We start from the raw sequence: 23,368 nt of genomic DNA, 5'->3' as shown, positions 1-23,368 counted from the left end.
GCATGGATACCAGCTATCAGCCTGGGTCAGTAGCTGCCTGTATATTGCACCAATGCAGCAGTGCCCAGAGTCTTGGATTCTTCATGGATATAGGTGCAGAGGAGGGTTGGCTCCAGGCAAGCTCACAGGAAGGTTCCATGGAGGGCAACATTACCGTATGACAGACATGAGGAGTACTTCCTTCCAGTGCATGAGGATTCACCTAGTCTGCTCACAATGTCCCCAGTTCAGCTGCACATTAGCTTTTCTTCAGCTGGCCAGTTTGCAGGTATTACAAAACCCAGAGCAAACCACTGTGTTCTGGACCCAACAGCATCAGACTCTGTAAACAGGGACAAATGGCTATTTTTACATAGGGTGATTCTGTTGCTCATTCATGTTAATTCAGAGGGAGGTGTGATCATGGGAGAAGAGTCAGGAAGGGAGGGGGTTGGTGGCAAAATGTTTTGCTGTCCTGGGGAAAATGCTGAGATTGGCCCAGATGGGAAAGACAAGAAAGAGGACAAGTAACTTCTATGTCTCACCTCCCAGTCCCTAGCATCAGGAGGGCCAGTACTACTGGAAGGGGTGGATTATCCAATGGACCCACGGGGCCCATGCCCAGGGCTCCAGCCAGTTGGGGGGCCCTGAAAAAATGGGAGCCCCAACAGAAATCTGCCGCAGGGCAGCAGAAGCCTGGAGCCCTGCTGTATACAGTGGGGCAGCCCAGCGTCCCAACCCTTCTCCCTGGTAGCAGCACTGGGCAGGCAGGGGGGCAGCATCAGGGAGGCCCCAGCGCCCCAACCCCAGTCCCCGACAGCAGTGCTGGGAGAGGCGGGGGAAGCCTCAGTGCTCCAACCCCAGTCCCAGGCCCAGCGGTGCAGCACCCCAACCACGGTCCCGGGCAGCAGCACCGGGCAGGCGGGATGGAGGAAGCACCAGCGCCTGGACCCCGCTGCAGCCCCAGAACTGGAGGATCTCTCACCTCACCCCTATCCTCTTGTCCCAGGGCCGGGGGGGGGAATAGCTTCTCCGGTCTTGGGGCTGCAGGGGGGGGGCAGAAAGAAGCAAACAATGGGGCGGGGCAACAGTGGGGGGGAAGGATGGGACAGGAGAGGAAAAGGGCCACAGGTGGAACGGGGTCAGGGCTGTGGGCAGGTCCATAGGCGGAAGGGATGGAACGGGGCAGGGCTGTGGGTGGAAGCTGTGGGGTAGGGCCATGGTTTTGGCACCAGGGGATCCCCCCACTTGCTCTGGCCCAGGGTCCCAGGAGACTTTAGTGCACCTCTGCGCTACTGGTACCTTGTACTCCAGAGTGTAATAGGAGGGAGTCAAGCTATTGTGTCTACCAAACCCAAATGAGGCATACGGTCATGCTTTCTGCCCCAGCAGGTACGCTGCTGTGTGCAGCAAGTGCTTGCAAGAGCTACACTGTTTTCTTTCCTGGAGCAGCTGTGAAGTGTGCGCTTATGCATATTCTGCACATACTTCCTGCTGTGCTCTGGATCCACAGGATGGCTCTGGTCTGAATGCAGGGCCAGCTCTGTTCTATTCAAAGTTTACACCTCTCCATTGCTCTATCACTTATGGGTAGGATTTTGGTCATTTTTTTCTTTATGGCCTAGGCCCAGCCTCTTGATTGCCAAGGAAAAATGCTGTTCTATTAAAACTCTGTTGGAAATAGAAATTAAGAGATTCCTACTATAGTTTCCAGCTGTGTGGTGTTCTGCTTTGTGAGTACAGCTTATTAGCATTTCAAATAAAAATGAAACACCTCTTAATAATTTAAAACCATATTCCAATGAGATGTTTTTAACTGTCTATAGTTGTGATGCAGCAGCAAATGGATAAGAATTGTTCTTTTTTAAGTGTTACAAATAAATGTTAAGTATGAATTTATAAATATTTTAATGAAGGGTGTTAGATTATCAGCTACAGTGTACTGTAGCTCAGTAATATGCTGAAAGATGTACCCTTTTTTCAAATTGTTCTCTTAACTTGGCTAGACTACTTCACAAAAAGCTTGGATAATTAGTTCTGGGTAGGATGAATTTGTGCACACAAAAAAAAGGCAATCCAGTCAAAAAGATGCTAATACAAAAGAATGATATGTGTCTTGCAGCTGACTTTGGTTGAACTGTTTTGATCTTGAAGCAACACTGCCCTCCAGCAGTGAATTGTTACAAGATTGTAAGAGTTCTCTGAGGTTGGCAAGCCTAATAGCTGAATTCAAAAACAATGAGAAACAAAGAACAAAGAGCAGAAAAGACATTTGTGTGACAAAATTTACAAGATGGATCTTCACTGAGCCAATCATTGATTAAAACTGAGTCCCATGAGTTTCCAATTCTTTTATATATGGTGTTGTTGTAGCCATGCTGGTCCCAGAATATTAGAGAGGCAAGGTGGGTGAGGTAATATCTTTTATTGGACCAACTTCTGCTGGTGAGAGAGACGAGCTATTGAGCTCACACAGAGCTATTTTTCAGGTTAGACCTGAAGCTCTGCACCCACCGGCAGCTCCCCGCCCCCCCACCCCCACCCCAGCTCACCTCTGCTCCTCCTCCCCTGAGCGTGCCGTGTCCTGCTTCTCCCACTAGCTCCCAGCGCTCCCCAGCAGCAAGTGCTGGGAGGGAGGGGGAGGATGGGGAACGTGGAACACTCAGGGAAGAGGCAGAGCCAGGGTGGAGATTTGGGGAAGGGGTCCAATAGGGGCAGGGAGGGGGCGGAGGTGGCACAGGGACTATGGGAAAGGGGTTGGAATGGGGGCATGGCAGGAGTGGAGGCAGGGCGGGGCCGGGGGGTGTGAGCACCCACCACCACAGGGGAAAGTTGGCACCTATGCTGGCTAATAGCCATTGACCTATCCTCATAGACCTATCCTCCATGAATTTATCTAGATCTTTTTTGAACCCTGTTATAGTCTTGGCCTTCACAACATCCTCTAGCAAGGAGTTCCACAAGTTGACTGTGCATTGTATGAAAAAATACTTCCTTTTGTTTGTTTTAAATCTGCTACCTATTAATTTTGTTTGGTTGCCCCTAGTTCTTGTGCTATAAGAAGAAGTAAATAACACTTCCTTATTTACTTTCCCCACACCAGTCATGATTTTATAGACCTCTATCATATCCCCCCCTTAGTCGTCTCTTTTCCAAGCTGAAAAGTCCCAGTTTTATTAATCTCTCCTCATATGGAAGCTGTTCCATGCCCCTAATTCTTTTTGTTGCCCTTTTCTGTACCTTTTCCAATTCCAATATATTCTTTTTGAGATGGTGCAACCACATCTGCATACAGTATTCAAGATGTGGGTATACCATAGATTTATATAGAGCTAATATGATATTTTCTGTCTTATTATCTATCCTTTTCTTAATGATTCCCAACATTCTGTTTGCTTTTTTAACTGCCGCTGTGCATTGAGTGGATGTTTTCAGAGAACTATCCACAATGACTCCAAGATCTTTCTTGAGTGGTAACAGCTAATTTAGACCCCATCATTTTATATATGTAAGCAGTGTCAGGATGAGCTCCACCCTGACATCTGGTGGTGAGGTGTGGCAAGTTGTGGAAAAGAACTTCAGGGGCCGATCTCATTTCCATGGGCACACCCACCCCGCCTAGAATGAGGCCATAGCTGCCCAAATGGTCACTTTGGCTGCTGTGGGATCCCCAGTGTCTCTGTTATTGGGGCAGGAAGAATAAACTGTTTTTACCCTGATTATGGGAACTGTGCTTGGAACTGTACAGGCCTTTTGTTATAATGGAGGGATTCACCATCAACTAAGTAGCACTCGCTAGGCAAGGGTCATGGGTTTTAAAACTCTGTGATGGGAGAGAGGCTGGGAACAAGTATTAATACTTGGTGGCATGGGCCCCTTGGTGAGGGCTTTACATGCTAATTGTACTTCCTCCTCTCTCCACTGTGGAATATCAGAGCTAATTTTGATTCCATTAGGAGTCTAGTTACAGGCTGCTGAGCTCACTTTGGGCTAATGGTGCACCAGCACTGAGGCTCCCCTACTGCAAGCTGAATTCACCAAAGAGCTGAACTGACTAAGAGCTGAAATCCCTGAGTTTTGTGTTAAGTAGGGGGGGAGCCTGAAGATATATTGTGGAGCAGTTTGTGGGATGGCTGGAGTGCCTTGTGGACAGGCCGGTGGAGCAGTTCGTAGGACGGTGGGAACTGCTTGTGGGACGCGGAGCAGTTTATGGGACGGCTGGTGGAGCAGTTTGTGGGACGGCGGGAGCTGCTTGTGGGCCGCGGAGCGGAGCTGAGCGAAGGAGTTCGTGGGTCGGCTAGCGGAGCAGAGCGAAGCGAAGGCCTATGGAGCTGTGGGGCGGTCAGCTTCAGATCATGTAAGGTGCCTCTTACCCCCGTCCCATCTCCACCCAGGTTGGGAGGTAAAGCTCCGCAGATAAACTTTCGAACTCTGGGGCTGCCCTGACCAGGGACAGAGACTTTTGGGTCATTGGACTTTTGGGACTTTGGGTGATTTGGGGTTGCTGGACTCAAGAACCAAAGGGAAAAGGGCATGCCCCAATTTGCTTGGGGTGGGTTTTTTTGCTCATGGGTTGTGTTATGAATCCTGTTGGTGGTGTTTCCCCAACATAATGCCACATTGTTTCTCTCTGTTATTAAAAGGCTTTTTGCTACACTCAGACTATGTGCTTGCGAGAGGGGAAGTATTGCCTCTTGGAGGCGCCCAGCGGGGGTGGTATATATTTGTCCCAGGTCACTGGGTGGGGGCTCGAGCAGGTTTGCATTGTGTTATTGGAATGGATCCCCTAGATATTGAACACGGCCTTTGTTGCTGCCAACTCTGACGGGCAGAAGGGTTACATATATATAGTTGGGATTATGTTTTCCAATCTGCCTTACTTTGCATTTATCAACATTGAATTTCATCTGCCATTTTGTTGCCCAGTCACGCAGTTCTGGGAGATTCTTTTGTAACTCCTCATAGTATGCTTTGGACCCAACTACCTTGAGCGGTTTTGTATCGTCTACAAATTTTGTCACCTCACTGTTTACTCCTTTTTCCATGTCATTTATGAATATGTTGAATAGTACAGACCCCTGGGGGACACCACTATTTACCTCTCTCCATTTATTCCTACCCTTTTTTCCTATCTTTTAACCAGTTACTGATCCATGAGATCAGTTTATATTTTAATATCCATAGAGTGTTTTGTTTTAGTACTAAACTATAAACCTCCTGGTGAAGCACTGTAAAATTTTTCTGTTTGTGAAATTTGTAAAAGCTGCTACTTCCTTATAACAAGATTTACAAACAGCCCCAAAATGGGAGATTGTGGTATAATCTTTCCATAAGAGAAATTTCTTTCTAATCTCCTCAGTCAGAGGATGACCTGTGCCCTGAGATATGAAGATGTATATCCCTTCCAAACTTAAAAAAAGATAAAAAAAAATCTATAATTGTAAACTGTCTCATTATCTATATACACTTCCAGTCCACTTCTTAATCTTGCTAAGGCAATGAGTGCCACAAACTAAGCATGTCTTGCATAAAAAATGTTTATCAATCTTAGATCTGTTGCCTTTCAAGTTCATTTAAAGTTCTCTTGTCCTTGTATTATGAGAAAGGGTAAATAGGAGCACCTGATTTACCTTCCCTATACCATTCATTATTTTATACAACTCCCTGATTTCTTTTTCCTCTCTAAATTAAATGGTCTTTTCAAACTCTCTTTATATGGAAGTTTTTTCATTCCTCAAATCATTTTTGTCACCTGCCTTTGAATCACCTTGATTTTTTTCTTTCTTTTCTGCATTTGTTCTAATAGAGTTTGTTAGACATTTTTGTACTATGTAATGGGTTTTTAGATGAAATGTTGCTTTATAATGGGATGTCGATAGGGTACTGTGACACTCTGCATCTCAAAGTAAGCACCCTGGAACCCCCATATTCACTACTTTGACATAATTATGTGGTTTGCACAAAGCATACCTTGTGAGGTATCATTTTAAAAGTCTTGATCTATTGAACATTAATATCCTGTTGAATTGGATGTACTACTATTGTTTGTGAAGATATGAAATATTGCTTTATGTGTTACTGAAACATGTTACGAGGTTGGGAGACCTCCACAACTGGCCGTTCAGTAGAGACAAAGGCGCACCCATCAACGCCTGTCTGGCCAGTGATGGCCCATCAGGAAAGGAATCCACTATCCCAGAGACTTCTTGGAGAAGGCACATACGCCATGGGGGCGGATTAACCCATGTCACAGCAAGGATCTGTCTAGCAGCTGGAATAAAGTATAAAAGAGTGGCTGTGACATCATCACTTGGCCCCCCTTTCCCCCCCCCCCAACATCTCAACATCTGAAAGAATGTCTGGAAGACAAAAACTTTGAACTGAGGAAGACTGGTCCCAGGCTGGAAGGGGATCCAGTCTGTGTATTGAGGAACTGTAAGCTGCTTGTACCGTCTGCTAGGGTGAGAGACTGTTTGATTCAGATCTTGCTTAGCTGTTGAAGTTAGAATTTAGACTGTGAATTTATTTTTATTTCCTAGGTAACCAACTTTGATCTCTGTGCCTGCTACTTATAATCTATTGATCATTCCCATTAACTAGGAAACTCTGTAGAATGGAGACATTAGCTGACTTTACTCCCTAGCTGGTGTGTGTCAGCTACTTGGTATCTGGAACACATCCCTGAGTAATTAGGTACCCAACGTAGAATCATCCAATTTCTCCTCTTCCAGGCAAAATAATCTTTCTGGGGGGAAAAAATCTCTTCTCTTTCTGGAGAGAAATGGGATGGTACAAAAGCATAGATCTGAAACCAAAAAATACATAGCTTATTTTTTTAAGTGTCAGAAGCCCCTTGCAATAGGGGCTTTGAAAATTGAGGCTATTATTGCTCACAAGTGATAATTCAACATTCTTAAATAATTTGGTAATATTCCAAGCACCACTACTTAGAACAAGTTCTTTTTTTTTATTAAAGTGAATTTAATCTTGATGAAAGGATCCAGATTCATCACTCTGACCAATGAACTCCTCTATTTAACCACAGAATAGGAACAGCATGGCACAGTAGCATTACAAGCTTGTCCCACCCTACCCTACAAGTATTCCTTGGTAATAAACTGAAGGGACCGCCTGTAATAGTAAGGCGATAGCTGTACATTGGCCAAACAGGACAGTCTACGCAAAAGAATAAATGGACACAAATCTGACATCAGGACTCATAACATTCAAAAACCAGTAGGAGAACACTTCAACCTCTCTGGCCACTCAGTAAAAGACTTAAGGGTGGCAATTTTGCAACAGAAAAGCTTCAAAAACAGACTCCAATGAGAAACTGCTGAGCTTGAATTAATATGCAAACTAGATACCATTAACTTGGGTTTGAATAGAGACTGGGAGTGGCTGGGTCATTACACATATTGAATCTATTTCCCCATGTTAAGTATCCTCACACCTTCTTGTCAGCTGTCTAAATGGGCCATCTTGATTATCACTACAAAAGTTTTTTTCCCCTGCTGATAATAGCTCATCTTAATTAATTAGCCTCTTAGAGTTTGTATGGCAACTTCCACCTTCTCTGTATGTATATATATCTTCATACTATATGTTCCATTCTATGCATCCGATGAATTGAGCTGTAGCCCACGAAAGCTTATGCTCTAATAAATTTGTTAGTCTCTAAGGTGCCACAAGTACTGCTGTTCTTTTAGTTCAGACTCCATGCTCATTCAGTTCTAACCCCCGCTGCAGATTGGAAAGAGCAATTTGAACATATTGATGGGTTGTAAATTAACTGCAACCATTCATGAAAAAAGCCTATTGTAGGCATCAATGAGGACAACGTAGTGAAGAGACAATAAAACAAACAAAATGTTAGGCTGTATTATGATGGAGAAAGAGAATAATACTACAAATACTGTAATACCATTACAAAAATCAATAGCATGTTCTTGCTTTGACAACTGTGGTCAGCTTTGGACATCCCACCTCAAAAAGGATACGACAAAAACTCAGAAAAGGGGGAAAAAAGTACTAGAGGCATGGAAAGACCTCCACACGTGGAGAGCTGAGAAAGATTAGGGCTATTTAGTTTAGAAAGGAGATGACTAAGAAGGGACATGAATAGCATATAAAATAGTTGAATATTCAATCACATACTCCTGTTTACCTCTCCTCTTAATACAACTCAAAGGTCCCTCATTGAAAATTAAAAGGCAAAACTGCTACAAAGAAATATATATATTATACATTGCATAACTAGCCAATGGAACTTGCTGCCAGAAGATGTTAACTTCTTGCCCAAGTAATATGATTCAAAAGTGGATTAAACATCTATAGGAACAGTAAGAATATCATATACATTTACACTAGTTAGGAAAAAATGTTTAAGACACAAGCCAACCATTACTGACAGGTTAGAAAGGAACTTCCTCATGAATCTGTCATTGTATAATTGTCCATTACACCATCCATCAAAAGCACTTGATACAGGCACGGTCAGCAATAGGAAACATGATTAGATGGACCAGTGGTGTGATTTGATATGGCAGTTCCTATGTTCGTAAGGGAATGACTTTTATAGGGTGACAAACAACAGATCATTCAGAATACAGACTGCAGAGTGACTAAAAATAACTGTGTGTATGGCTGTTTCTCTCTTTGCGTGAACACTTTGTGGAAAGGTGTTAGGTGAACACCTGGGATCCTATGACCAGCACTGGTAATAAGGAGGCAAGTTTAAATCCATGTAATTCTGTGATGGCAGTCCAAGCTCGCAGCCTGACGGGGGGTGGGGAGGGACGAGACAGCAAAGGATAATGAGATGCCTAGTCCGCCTCACGGTGGCGGAGAGTCACAGTTCCCCACAGGACCCCCGTACCCTCTCCCTCACGCAGAATGGACATGCAGAAGGAACTTAATTAAAAGCACTAAACTTGGGAATAAAAAATGTCAGTCACAGGTTTTTTGATATGCCCTGAAGTTTGTCAGACATTTATTTGCAAAAACTTTGTAGTAAGAGTGAGTCAGCTGTCCTGCTGAATACAACATTAAATATTATGGAATACATGATGCAGCTCTTTTCTGTTTTACATTTTCTTAATCAGCATTTCTAAGCTGATTTTACATTTTAAATGTACTCTTAAGCCTTCATAAAGTAATCATTCCAGATGACTACATATTTAATTCACTGAAACAAAGACATTATTTTAAATTAATCAGTCACAGAGGTTTAGTGTGTTCATAACAATGTCCATTGCTTTTAGAAAAAGGGAACGCTAATTTACTTTGTGTGATCTCCATAACAATAGACATGTTTATGAAATTTCACCATCTTTAAAAAATATGTTTCCAAAGATTTTAGGCATAACAAAGGATTTTATATCTTACTAAGGTACTGATTTTGCTGGAGGGTTCTCTTTAAAACTTGTTCATCAGATAGTCAGAAGTAATGAAAGGGAAACTCTTTGTCCAGCTATCTGGAAGGAAAGCGGTTTTGTCCCTTTAAGGAGTCTCTTCAATGTGGGGCGAAGGGAGAAACGGATGGACAGAAAGGACAGGAAGACTTTGCAAGCAAGTTTGTTTTTTTTTTGCTATAGTAATTAAAATGTGTATTTTAGATAAAGGTGGTCTTCTGAAGGATTTATTTAAAAATACTATATGTCTGAAGATCCAAGCATTTAAGGCTAAAGATGATTGTGCATCTAAAAATCTATGTAAGGATTTTTTAGAGATGTGATTTTATAATCTTCACCAACTCGCTAATGAATAATGAATAATGCTAATAAAGCAAATTTTAAACTAAGGTCCTGTAGACACATGTTCTGAGTAAATATTACAGTAATGCACAACTGTTTTTGTCAGTAAATTCAGAAACTGACCGTATATACCTAGGGTTTGGCAAATGCCTGTTAAATGGCTTCATTACCCCTTGAATGGCTCTTTAAACAGTTTCAATGTTGTGCTAATAGGTCTGTCATGCTGGAACATTTTCTCACTTTTAACTACTAGATCCCCTCCCGAGGAAGACTCACCAGGCTGCAGCAGCCAGATGTGGGAGCCTGTAGGAAGGGTCAGAACAGGGATCGGAAAGCCAGAAGGGTGGACACTAAGACCCAGTGGGGCCCCAAATTTTCAGATGCCCTACGCAGCTGTGTAGCTGCGTATGCCTACGGACGACCCTGTGTGCTTCATGATTGGCTTGGTTACTTTTCAGGAACAAATCCCTGCACAGCACGCTCTGTTCATGTGCTCTTCATGTATAACCTGATCTCTACATTCCAGGATTATCTTGTCAACTGTCTCTGGTACCTACAAGGGTGTTCATGCTTATCTTAGCTAGACTGCCTCCAGCCTATTTACAACTCAAACTTCCACTCACCTTCCCAGTCATGCCCACTGAGAAATTAGGTCTTACTGATGTCAAGTTACTCACATCAAGTTAGGCCTACACCTTTCTGAAGGAAATATCTTTCTAAGTAGGTTTTTATGTCATGTCCCTCATCATGCTATCTACGCACCATGTACCTGAGCATGAAACAGAAAGCAAGGAACCATCTGAAATGTCACAGGATGAGATCCCAGTGGGATAGTTACGAAGGAGCACAATAGAAGAATTTGGCAAGTAGGCAGACTAGTAAGATAAGCAAAGGACATCTATGGAGTTTTTCAACCTAGTCAACTAACAACAGATATTCTGCCCTTAATGGAGGAAGCAGATGAAAAGCAGACTGAAAACAAGTCAAAGATGGACAGTAGCCCAAGCTGTGACAAAGAAAGAAGAACTGAGGAGGAGTCACCAGAAGGAAGGGGTAAGTAATCCTGATCAGTGATTCTATAGAAAGAGACCTGGCCCAAGATATCTATGGAACAGACAATAACACTGGGGTGGTACATAGTCTATCTCATGGGTGCCGAGGGAAATAACATCACAATAAGGGTGATGGATCTCGTAGAAAAACCTGGAGGCCTGTCACTAACTGTAATCCACATGAAGCAAAATGAGATCAGCAAAAGAAGATTCACTATGACCAAGAATCACTTCAGGGACCTTATGGGGTCTGGGGGAAAATAAGGATGGGATGGAGACAGAGGATCTTCTGGTGCAAAGTTCAAACAAGGAGAGAAGGCTGATGCTGGAGACCAAGAAGTGGATGCATTAGTGATGCCACGGTACAGGTTTTGGATCCACAGAACAGTGGAAGGCCTCCAGCAATGAAAGCCTGTATAGCATTGTCTCCAAATAAGCAGAGATAATAAATACAGTAATATTAATGAAGGGCCAGATCACTCCCATCCTTGGTAAAGTCAAGAAACTCTGCCAGTCCCTCTCTCACTGAATCTGCCCCCCGCATCACATCCCCAGAAATAGTGGGCACATGGCCTGCAAAACCCCATTTTCAGAGCTCCTTTGGGTCATCTGCATGGAATCCTTGACCCAGTGCATGGGCTGTGTCCCCTCTGAAGATCTGCTCTGGCTCCCTGGCAGTATTCCTGTCTGTGCAATCCAAGCTGCAGGGCAGGGAGCATCTGTCACAAGGATCCCACTTCAATAAAGTATGGATTGAAAATGCGAGAACAATAAGTAAGTGTGGTGCCAGTTGCCAAAAGCTACTTACATTCAGCATGGTCAGAATTAAGCTCTGAGAGTCTAGCAGCACAGGGTAAGAAACTTCAGAAAAGCAAATTCCGTGGAACTGAGAATCATGCAAGAAAAGCATGATCAGCTGTATAAAATCCTGCAATCCAGGAGAAACCTGGGGTATCTGTTCAAGATACCACAATTATGGCTCATACCTCTTTCAATCTCCTGAAAAAGAGGAAGGCAAAGAATACATGGCAGTGAATGAGTCTTCATGAGGGACTGCTCAAAGATGTGAGGTTACAAAGAACTGTACTAAAAAAACGGAAAGGAAGAGAGGCAGAGACACAGCCAGGAAGAATACACAACCAGTTAAGACTTGCAGAAAAAGAGAAGTAGGGACTGCAAGAAAGCAGGGTATGTTAATGATAGCCAGAGCGGTTAAAGAAGGGGTTTTGTAAACATTAAGGGGTGGAATTAGGACTAGATATAAAGTAGGTCTATTAATAGTTGAATCTAATGACTCAAAAATTCTTAAAATAATATTCTTCTCCCTGCTTTTTAAATCTGTGTTTAATAAGAAAAACAGAGAGATTTGGGCAATCACTGCAGAACATCAGGTACTTTGTAAAAGATTTCTTGATAAACAACTGATAAGGGAATTCTTTGAAAATTTTGGTATAGGTAGGCAGCTGTTTTCTATGATATGCACTGTAAGGTAGTAAGGATCTTTAAGTACTGAGAGCTTATTTCATACTTTGATTTCTGTTTCAGAGTAGCAGGCCTGAGAATCAAACCATCATCTCTCTAGACCACATATTTGGCTCAGAACAAGATGAATTTTCTGCTGATACTATGTCTGAGGAAATTGCTCATTGTTTGTCCCCTCAGGCTTGATGCAAAAAGGAAATTAAAAATACTTCAGACACACTCAGCTGATATGAAACACATCATCTGAAAAATGAATCTGATCTGCAGCCCGTGACATTTGCCATGGCCGGTGTACTCTCCATACATATGAAAACTAACAAGGTTTGAATTGAATGAGCAGTGATGAAGATTGTTGTAACCAATAGGCCAGCATCCTTAGCTGGTGGAATCAACATAGCTGGTTTTAGAGGAGCTATGCTAAATTACACTAGCTGAGAACCAGACCCTATATATATATATTTCAGCATTACTGAATAGGTCTGATGTTACCAGACATGTACCCTCCTTCCTAGCAATATATCTGTGAAAAAGCAGAAAAGTAACTGCAGCACAGCAGAAAGTGAGTCTTTCTTTTTTCTTTTGTGGCAATGTCAGTATTTCACAACTCTTCCAGTGTTTCGTAATTCATGCTGAGTAAAAGCCTTCAAACTGTTGATTCAATTGGAAAAAAGAAATTTTTTTAAATGCCAGATTTCCTTAAAGAGAGACCTAATTCCCTACTTCTCCCAAGATGCAGGAAATTGCAATCTGTTCACAGCCCCTGCTAAAAGATTAAGTTAAAATAGCAAGACTTCACGAAAGCAGCAACGGACTTTATACTCTTAGCAGGCAAGCAATGCAACTTAGTCATTACACATCCAGTTAAACTGATGTAAGAAGTATCGTGCTCTCACAGTTTTCAAATTATTGCATTTCACTCAATGGAAAGGATTGTTCCGTTGCATTGACACTCACTAAAAGCTCGATCCTGTAGAAAAGCGCTTAAGTATGAGTAGTCCCATTGACTTCACTGAAACTGCTCACATCCTTAAAGCCATGCCCAGTAATAAGCTACCCAGGTGCTTAAGAAGCGCACTCCTGAACTGAGCCACAGTGCTCAACACCTTGCAGGATAAAGTGCAATGAAGTGAGACAAGGTATTATGTAGCTATGGTATTTATATGACCCCATCACCATAGTATCCAAGAGCCTATGACCTTTAAATATATGTTCTCTCAGCAGCGTAACAGATTGACAGACGGGGAAGCGAGACACAGAGAGACTAAGCCCTGGTCTACACTAGGACTTTAGGTCGAATTTAGCAACGTTAAATCAATTTAAACCTGCACCCGTCCACACAGTGAAGCCCTTTATTTCGACTTAAAGGGCTCTTAAAATCGATTTCCTTACTCCACCCCTGACAAGTGGATTAGCGCTTAAATCGACGTTCCCAGCTCGAATTCGGGGTACTGTGGACACAATTCGATGGTATTGGCCTCCAGGAGCTATCCCAGAGTGCTCCATTCTGACCGCTCTGGACAGCACTCTCAACTCAGATGCACTGGCCAGGTAGACAGGAAAAGAACCGCGAACTTTTGAATCTCATTTCCTGTTTGGCCAGCGTGGCAAGCTGCAGGTGACCATGCAGAGCTCATCAGCACAGGTGACCATGATGGAGTCCCAGAATCGCAAAAGAGCTCCAGCATGGACCGAACGGGAGGTACAGGATCTGATCGCTGTTTGGGGAGAGGAATCCGTGCTATCAGAACTCCGTTCCAGTTTTCGAAATGCCAAAACCTTTGTGAAAATCTCCCAGGGCATGAAGGACAGAGGCCATAACAGGGACCCGAAGCAGTGCCGCGTGAAACTGAAGGAGCTGAGGCAAGCCTACCAGAAAACCAGAGAGGCGAACAGCCGCTCTGGGTCAGAGCCCCAAACATGCCGCTTCTATGATGAGCTGCATGCCATTTTAGGGGGTTCAGCCACCACTACCCCAGCCGTGTTGTTTGACTCCTTCAATGGAGATGGAGGCAATACGGAAGCAGGTTTTGGGGACGAAGAAGATGAGGAGGAGGAGGAGGTTGTAGATAGCTCACAGCAAGCAAGCGGAGAAACCGGTTTTCCCGACAGCCAGGAACTGTTTCTCACCCTAGACCTGGAGCCAGTACCCCCCGAACCCACCCAAGGCTGCCTCCTGGACCCAGCAGGCGGAGAAGGGACCTCTGGTGAGTGTACCTTTTAAAATGCTATACATGGTTTAAAAGCAAGCATGTGAAAGGATTACTTTGCCCTGGCATTTGCGGTTCTCCTAGATGTAGTCCTAAAGCCTTTGCAAAAGGTTTCTGGGGAGGGCAGCCTTATTTCGTCCTTCATGGTAGGACACTTTATCACTCCAGGCCAGTAACACATACTCGGGAATCACTGTAGAACAAAGCATTGCAGTGTATGTTTCCTGGCATTCAACCAAAATCCGTTCTTTATCTCTCTGTGTTATCCTCAGGAGAGTGAGATATCATTCATGGTCACCTGGTTGAAATAGAGTGCTTTTCTTCAGGGACACTCAGTATAGCCCATTCCTGCTGGGCTGTTTGCCTGTGGCTGAACAGAAATGTTCGCCGCTGTTAGCCACGGGGAGGGGGGAAGGTTGAGGGGGTAGTCACGCGGTGGGAGGAGGCAAAATGCGACCTTGTAACGAAAGCACATGTGCTATGTATGTAATGTTAACAGCAAGGTTTACCCTGAAAGAGTGTAGCGACTGTTTTATAAAATGTGTCTTTTTAAATACCGCTGTCCCTTTTTTTTTCTCCACCAGCTGCATGTGTTTCAATGATCACAGGATCTTCTCCTTCCCAGAGGCTAGTGAAGCTTACAAAGAAAAAAAAACGCACTCACGATGACATGTTCTCCGAGCTCATGCTGTCCTCCCACACTGACAGAGCACAGACGAATGCGTGGAGTCAAATAATGTCAGAGTGCAGGAAAGCACAAAATGACCGGGAGGAGAGGTGGAGGGCTGAAGAGAGTAAGTGGCGGGCTGAAGAGAGTAAGTGGCGGGCTGAAGACAGGGCTGAAGCTCAAATGTGGCGGCAGCGTGATGAGAGGAGGCAGGATTCAATGCTGAGGCTGCTGCAGGACCAAACCAGAATGCTCCAGTGTATGGTTGAGCTGCAGCAAAGGCAGCTGGAGCACAGACTGCCACTGCTGCCCCTCTGTAACCAACCGCCCTCCTCCCCAAGTTCCATAGCCTCCACACCCAGACGCCCAAGAACGCGGTGGGGGGGCCTCCGGCCAACCAGCCACTCCACAACAGAGGATTGCCCAAAAAAAAGAAGGCTGTCATTCAATAAATTTTAAAGTTGTAAACTTTTAAAGTGCTGTGCTTAAAGTGCTGTGTGGCATTTTCCTTCCCTCCTCCACCACCCCTCCTGGGATACCTTGGTAGTCATCTCCCTATTTGTGTGATGAATGAATAACGAATGCATGACTGTGAAGCAGCAATGACTTTATTGCCTCTGCAAGCGGTGATTAAAGGGAGGAGGGGAGGGTGGTTAGCTTACAGGGAAGTAGAGTGAACCAAGGGGCGGGGGGTTTCATCAAGGAGAAACAAACAGAACTTTCACACTGTAGCCTGGCCAGTCATGAAACTGGTTTTCAAAGCTTCTCTGATGCGTACCGCGCCCTCCTGAGCTCTTCTAACCGCCCTGGTGTCTGGCTGCGCGTAACCAGCAGCTAGGCGATTTGCCTCAGCCTCCCACCCCGCCATAAACGTCTCCCCCTTACTCTCACAGATATTGTGGAGCACACAGCAAGCAGTAATAACAGTGGGAATATTGGTTTCGCTGAGGTCTAAGCGAGTCAGTAAACTGCGCCAGCGCGCCTTTAAACGTCCAAATGCACATTCTACCACCATTCTGCACTTGCTCAGCCTGTAGTTGAACAGCTCCTGACCACTGTCCAGGCTGCCTGTGTACGGCTTCATGAGCCATGGCATTAAGGGGTAGGCTGGGTCCCCAAGGATACATATAGGCATTTCAACATCCCCAACAGTTATTTTCTGGTTTGGGAAGAAAGTCCCTTCCTGCAGCTTTTGAAACAGACCAGAGTTCCTGAAGATGCGAGCATCATGCACCTTTCCCGGCCATCCCACGTTGATGTTGGTGAAACGTCCCTTGTGATCCACCAGAGCTTGCAGCACTATCGAAAAGTACCCCTTGCGGTTTATGTACTCGCCGGCTTGGTGCTCCGGTGCCAAGATAGGGATATGGGTTCCGTCTATAGCCCCACCACAGTTAGGGAATCCCATTGCAGCAAAGCCATCCACTATGACCTGCACATTTCCCAGGGTCACTACCCTTGATATCAGCAGATCTTTGATTGCGTGAGCTACTTGCATCACAGCAGCCCCCACAGTAGATTTGCCCACTCCAAATTGATTCCCAACTGACCGGTAGCTGTCTGGCGTTGCAAGCTTCCACAGGGCTATCGCCACTCGCTTCTCAACTGTGAGGGCTGCTCTCATCCTGGTATTCATGCGCTTCAGGGCAGGGGAAAGCAAGTCACAAAGTTCCATGAAAGTGCCCTTACGCATGCGAAAGTTTCGCAGCCACTGGGAATCGTCCCAGACCTGCAACACTATGCGGTCCCACCAGTCTGTGCTTGTTTCCCGAGCCCAGAATCGGCGTTCCACAGCATGAACCTGCCCCATTAGCACCATGATGCATGCATTGGCAGGGCCCATGCTTTCAGAGAAATCTGTGTCCATGTCCTGATCACTCACGGGACCGCGCTGACGTCGCCTCCTCGCCCGGTATCGCGTTGCCATGTTCTGGTGCTGCATATACTGCTGGATAATGCGTGTGGTGGTTGATGTGCTCCTAATTGCCAAAATGAGCTCAGCGGCCTCCATGCTTGCCTTGGTATGGCGTCCACACAGAAAAAAGGCGCGGAACGATTGTCTGCCGTTGCTCTGACGGAGGGAGGGGCGACTGACGACACGGCTTACAGGGTTGGCTTCAGGGAGCTAAAATCAACAAAAGGTGTGCCTGTACATCAAGGAGTATTTCAGGCAGGACTGCACGGAGGGTTCCAATAAGAAATGGTGCACCAAAGTTATCGTTGTTATTGGAACAAGGAGGTTAGCCTGGCCTCTGATTGATACATGGCTAGATTAACCTCGCTGCGCCTTCTCTGTGACTGACTGCAGTGTGATCTAGACGGGGAGGAGGAAAATGAGTACAAAACAAATCTGGTCTATTTCTTGTTCTGACCCACTCCATCTATCCTTTACATCTTTGGCTGGCAGCAGACAAAAAAGGCGCGAAATGATTGTCTGCCCTTGTTTTCACGGGGGGCGGGAGGGTGGGAACGGGGTCCTGACGATATGTACCCAGAACCACCCGCGACAATGTTTTAGCCCCATCAGGCATTGGAATATCAACCCAGAATTCCAATGGGCAGCGGAGACTGCGGGAACTGTGGGATAGCTACCCACAGTGCAACGCTCCGGAAGTCGACACTTGCCTTGGTACTGTGGAAGCGCTCCGCCGAGTTAATGCACTTAATGCACTTAGAGCATTTTCTGTGGGGGGACACACACTCGAATATATAAAACCGATTTCAAAAAAACCGACTTCTATAAATTCGACCTAATTTCGTAGTGTAGACATACCCTAAGTGGATTTGCCCAACATGCCACAGGATGTCTGTGTTGGAGCAGGGAATTAAACCAAAATCTATCAAATCTCAAACTAGTGCTCTAACCACTGAATCATTCTTCCTCTCCTTTGGCATATATACGTTACTAGGACATGTATTTGAAGCAAGATACAGCCTGATAAATACCCCAGGACATCCTCGTCAAGCCTCTCAAAGGGCATCTAAGATACAAGCCTTGTCATATATTATTCTTATATCGGCTTGGTAAAATCAAAGATTTTCACATTCATTTATCAGCTAGACAAATGAGAAGCAGTGCTTAGCACTGGGGTTGAGAAAGGATCTTTGTTTATGATCTTTCACTAAGCATTACAATGACAAATTTCTATGAACATAGTTATTAATTCCCTATTGGGTCATGGAATTGCCGATGGAACATCTAGTCCAATATTTTGCCTCCATCACAGGCCTGTATCAGGTGCTCCAGACCAAGGTGTACAACTACACATGAATTAGCTGGAATTGGTATTCATACAAGAATATGCAAATGTGTGAAATTTCCTGTTAGTCACTGATTGGCTTAGACCCTGAAGTCTAAGTATTAGTATTCCTTGCCTTTTGCTTGAAACACTCAAGTTAATTTTTTAGAATAATAATTTATATCTTTGTAGGTGACACTGTGGCTGCTCTTCTTTTTATTCATATAGAAGCCTAATCATTTAAAAAATCCAGTTAAACTCTGATTCTCAAAGACAGCTTTTGTTAATGAGTTCTATTTTGTTAATAGTTCATTGTGTTAAAAAGTATTTCCTTCTATCAGCTGTGTGTTGCCTTTTAACTCCATTGGATATCCCTTCCTTTAATTATGAGAGACAAATGGGAGATTACTAAATGACCTTTGATACACCTTTAATTAGTTTATGGACACAGGAATTGCCAGACTGGATCAGACCCAAGGTCCATCTAGCCCAGTGTCTTGTTTCTGGTGTTGGTCAGCACCAGATGCTTCAGAGGAAGGAATAAGAACCCCACAGTAGGAAGATGTGGGATAATCTGCCTCCCCTGCACCCCCCATACACATTAGGTCTCACTATGGTCTCAAACAGTTAGAGATTGACTTACACCCTGAAATAGGAGGTTTAATATCCCTTCCACATTGTACGTACCTTGCTCATCCCCTCATTCATGAAAGAGTCCTAATCTTTTTATCTTTCCCTATCTTAAGTGTTTTCATGCCTTTCTCTGAACCTTTTCTATTTAGTTATATCCTTTTTGAGACAAGGAGACCAGAACTATGTCATACTATGAGTAGGTCCTTGGAGTATGACACTCCACTCTAGCCTAACATGTTCTCAGCATAAAGGGGGTTCTTGGCATCAGACAGACTTTCTATTAAGCAGCAAGACCCAGACCCTCAAAGGTATTTAACTGCCTAATTCCAATTGATTTCAGCAGAAGTTAGGAACCTAAATACCTTTAAGGATCTGGGGCCAAGTTACCAAAGGTCCATAACATGTACTCAGTTGTAAGAGCATAAGAACAGCCATACTGGGTCAGACCAAAGGTCCATCAAGCCCAGTATCCTGTCCTCTGACAGTGGCCAATGGCAGGTGCCCCAAAGGGAATGAACAGACAGGTTATCATCAAGTGATCCATGTCCTGTCACCCAATCCCAGCTTCTGGCAAACAGAGGCTAGGGACACCATTCCTGCCCATCCTGGACTTGTGACTTCTAGAAATCACAATTTCTGATAAACAACCACTTTCCTAAAGGGAAACTATACAAACGTAATAGATATGGACACAAAATGTGTGTTTTAGCCTTAGCATTTAGCAAGTATGGAGTGTGTTGTCATGTGCTGGCATTTGTGTAGAAATATCATGACAATGCCAGCCCGGATCAACCTGTGCTCCGGTGTCCATCTTTGGAATGTGGTTAGCAGAGGAGAACATTTACCCATGCAGTCAGCCTTCTCTTGCCACCCACTCACTGGCAACAGCCTCTGAGTCCTGAAGCATGAGCTCTTCCTGCTATCTAGGTTCTTACATCACTACAGCACTGACGCCAGTTTGGACTGGTGACAAAGACTAGCCATTTGCCCAGCCCTAATAAAGAAATTATTTGCAACTTTAATAATAGCCCACTGCCACCACTTCACAGTGGTCTGGGTTTGTTCACACTGACCTCAGTGAGAAGATGATCAGGTGCCAAGGAACTCAGTCCTGCACTGAACACCTTCAAGTCTGATTTTATTTTAATGATACCTTCAAAGGAACCCCCAGACCCTGTTGAATGAGGGACAAAAATCTCGATAAGGAAATTTGTAACAGACAGACTTCCCAGAAAATTCAGCATATTGATAAAGGGCCTGATAAAGGCAAAATATGAGGAATGAACAGAAATCTAAGGGACAAACAAGGTGCATTTGTTATTAAAGGTTAATGAAACATAAGGTGTCCCTATGTAAAAAGCTTATGGACTGGCCATATGTTTCAGAGAACAGGAGCTAACTAGGATGATTACTGATGGGAGGGTTTCTAATTTATCATGTGCTGTATCATTAATTTTTCATAGGTGCATTGTTAATGGGACAATTTACAAAAGGTTAATGAACACAACCCAGCTACTCAGTGGAATGATGGAAGGTTCTGTTTTAGAGCATAAGGAGACACTGTTATTATGTGCCAAGAATCCTGTCTGCGTGCCGAAAATATCTTACAAACTGGTTGCTAGGTGCTCTGCTCCTTGACATTTGCATGCTTGAGCAAAGCACATCTGCTGTTTAGCAAAACATCTGAATAAATGTCATTTTTAAACACTGTCTGCTACAGGTCTGATTAGCTTGTAAATGAAACGTGAGCATCATTTCAGTTCTTAGAGGAAACTCCTATGGTGATATTAGAGAATACAAGTCATCTCTTAAGGTACAGTGGTGGTTTGTAGCATTCCCCAAACAGCTTCTGACTAGGTACAAATCATCTTTTACTCATGTCAAACCCTTTGTTAACAATCTGTCATAGAATTTGTTTCTACTGGAGTGCATCTGCATTCTCTTAATATGAGGACTCTTAAGTAATGCACCGTGAAGTAAAAATTGTGCAAGACGACAGCTGGAAGGTTCAAAGGAGTAGTTACAGGGCTAAAGAGGAAGAGTGGTCCTGAAGTTAAGATACGGGACTGGAACTCAAGAAAACAAAGTTCAGTTCCTAGCTCTGCCCACAGACATCATGGTGGGATCTTGGGCAAGTCACTAACCTCTGTGCTTAATTTCCCCGTTTGTCAAATGAGGATAATAATACTTCCTTTGTCTAATTAAGTAATAAGCTCTTTGGAGCAAGGAATGTCTCTTACTATGTGAATATAGTGTATGTATTACAAGACAATTCTATATCTGTATATATGGAAATAGATATGGTGCCAGTACACAGTACCAAAAAGCATGGAGCACAGCTCCTGGGTTTTGCAGGACCATAAAAACTTGTTGCCGAATGCTGCAAAATTGCTTCTTCTCTGCAGCTCTTTTCATCAGCTTTGAATAGTATGTACAGCACCTAGCACTTGGGGTCTCAACTCATTTGGAGGCTTATATTATTCTACTAGCATAATACTACTAATAAATAATAATGATAACCTTTAAATTGAAAACTAGGTCAGGCTGGTAGTGATCAAAAGTCATTAGCCTGGTGGCTATTCAGTGATCTTAGGTGAGTAAAGTTAGTTGGTGGTTTGAGACCAATTCCCAGAGAGCATATAGCAACTTCACGAGAATCACTAACCAAAAATTTATGGCAGTCTCAGAAGGGAAGTCAAGGATTGAAATAGCAGGGCAAAGTGGAAGGAGAGTGTTGGGAAGTTCATGCTGCCACGGCCTGTGCTGAACATGTTGTGAGAATAGAGGTCTTTAATCTCCAAGCCATCAATCCAGAACTAAATCCACATTACTGAATTTAAGAAAACCTGCCAAGAAGAGGGCAGCCCTGCCTCAGACAACCAAGACAGACTTGCTGAGAGGGAGACAGTGACAAGCCTCACTGCTCCTGAATCTGCATGACCCTGCCCCAGAGCAGTACACCCCACAAGGAGGGACTGGCGGTAGACGCCATTTAGACTAAACCCAACAGGCTGATCCCAGGAAGATTGCCTAAGTTTCAGGTCACCCTTTTTCTCATTATTTTCCCATGGACTCCCTTCTCCCAGAAGGGAAGAAATACGGGGAAAGACTTTTTGTTTGTTTGTTGGCTCCAAGGACCCTCAAGTGTCTGCCAGAGGGGGAGAAATAAAGACAGTATAAAGGATCTTAAGCAGGGTCTGCAGGGGACCCCAACCTCCCACGCAACAGATAATCTCAGAGAAGCATATACCATTTTCAGAGGTGGAGAGAAGATTAATAATGAGAGACAGAAAATATTGGGAGAGAGAGATGGCCACAATCAACATGCAGCAGGTTCTGTAAAATGAAACTATGGATGTGCTACTGAATCAGTATTGCCAACTCTTCATGATTTTATTGCAAGTCTTGTGATATTTGATATTTTACTTAAAGCCTCAGCTCTTGGAGACATGTAATTAGGTGAGAATCTCAGCTTTCATTTAAAAAAGGAAAGAAAAAACAAATGAGTTTCTAGCCCTCGTCGTTCTGGAGAAAAGCTTGAAAATGTTACTCAAATGCACCCTAAAGCCTCAAAAAACAGAAGGCAAATAACAAAAAAAAATTATATATATATATATATATTCATGATTTTTAAGTCAGTCTCATGGGGGTATTTTGGTGCCTGGCACACGAGTTTTAAAGGTTTGGGATTGGCAATATGCTGACTCCATTGCTGTTAGTGCTGTGCCTCCCCTCTGGGTCTATTCTTCATAAGAGAAAACTAAAGTATCCTACAGCCCTAGCCCAAATGGATGTAGCACCACTATTGTATGACAAAAGGCCAGTTTCCGGCTGGCCCCTGTAACAGAACGCAGGGAGGGGGATGCACAAGCAGCTTTCTTTTATCCTCCAGCATCATGTATTGTCTGAGTCCCTTTACATATGGGGGCTCTGAGACTGCTTCCTCCATGCTCTTGGGAGTACACATTGCCCCCAGTGGAATGGTTGAAGGGCAGGACCTGGTCCTCCCCTCTTCTCATCAGTTTGTGGGGTTGCTTGGGTTCAGTGGGCTGCACCATTCCCAGGAGAATTCCAAAATCTAAGGCTGACCAGCTCAATTCTGCCAGTCCTGTGCAGGCACCATGCCTGTTTATGTCTATGGGGATGCATTTGCACCGGGACTGTATCACTGGACATTGAGCATTGCAAAAAAATCCATAGCTACCCACAAGAGAGGCAGAAGGAGAAATAGTAAACTCAGAATAAATGAAAAGCTTTCATATATAGATATGTGTATGTGGGTATATAAATACACACGCGTATATTTATAAGATGTATTGCTTAGAATATCTCCAAGTTATATAGGTTCAGTAAA

At 44.1% G+C, this 23,368-nt stretch overlaps 1 protein-coding gene across 1 annotated transcript; it reads left to right on the top strand.

Moving 5' to 3' along the window:
* The first annotated feature begins 13,729 nt into the window (after nucleotides 1-13,729).
* LOC140908849 (uncharacterized) lies at nucleotides 13,730-20,652 on the top strand. Its single transcript, XM_078851977.1, has 3 exons — nucleotides 13,730-14,472; nucleotides 15,060-15,198; nucleotides 20,478-20,652. The coding sequence occupies exons 1-3, from the start codon at nucleotides 13,890-13,892 to the stop codon at nucleotides 20,650-20,652; spliced, it is 897 nt and encodes a 298-aa protein (XP_078708103.1). The 5' UTR covers nucleotides 13,730-13,889.
* Nucleotides 20,653-23,368: the final 2,716 nt, after the last annotated feature.

The sequence above is a fragment of the Lepidochelys kempii genome, chromosome 3 (genome assembly GCF_965140285.1).
Source record: "Lepidochelys kempii isolate rLepKem1 chromosome 3, rLepKem1.hap1, whole genome shotgun sequence".
Lineage (NCBI taxonomy): Eukaryota > Metazoa > Chordata > Testudines > Cheloniidae > Lepidochelys > Lepidochelys kempii.
The sequence above is the reverse complement of the archived record's forward strand: the minus strand, read 5'-3'. Positions and strand labels throughout refer to the sequence as shown.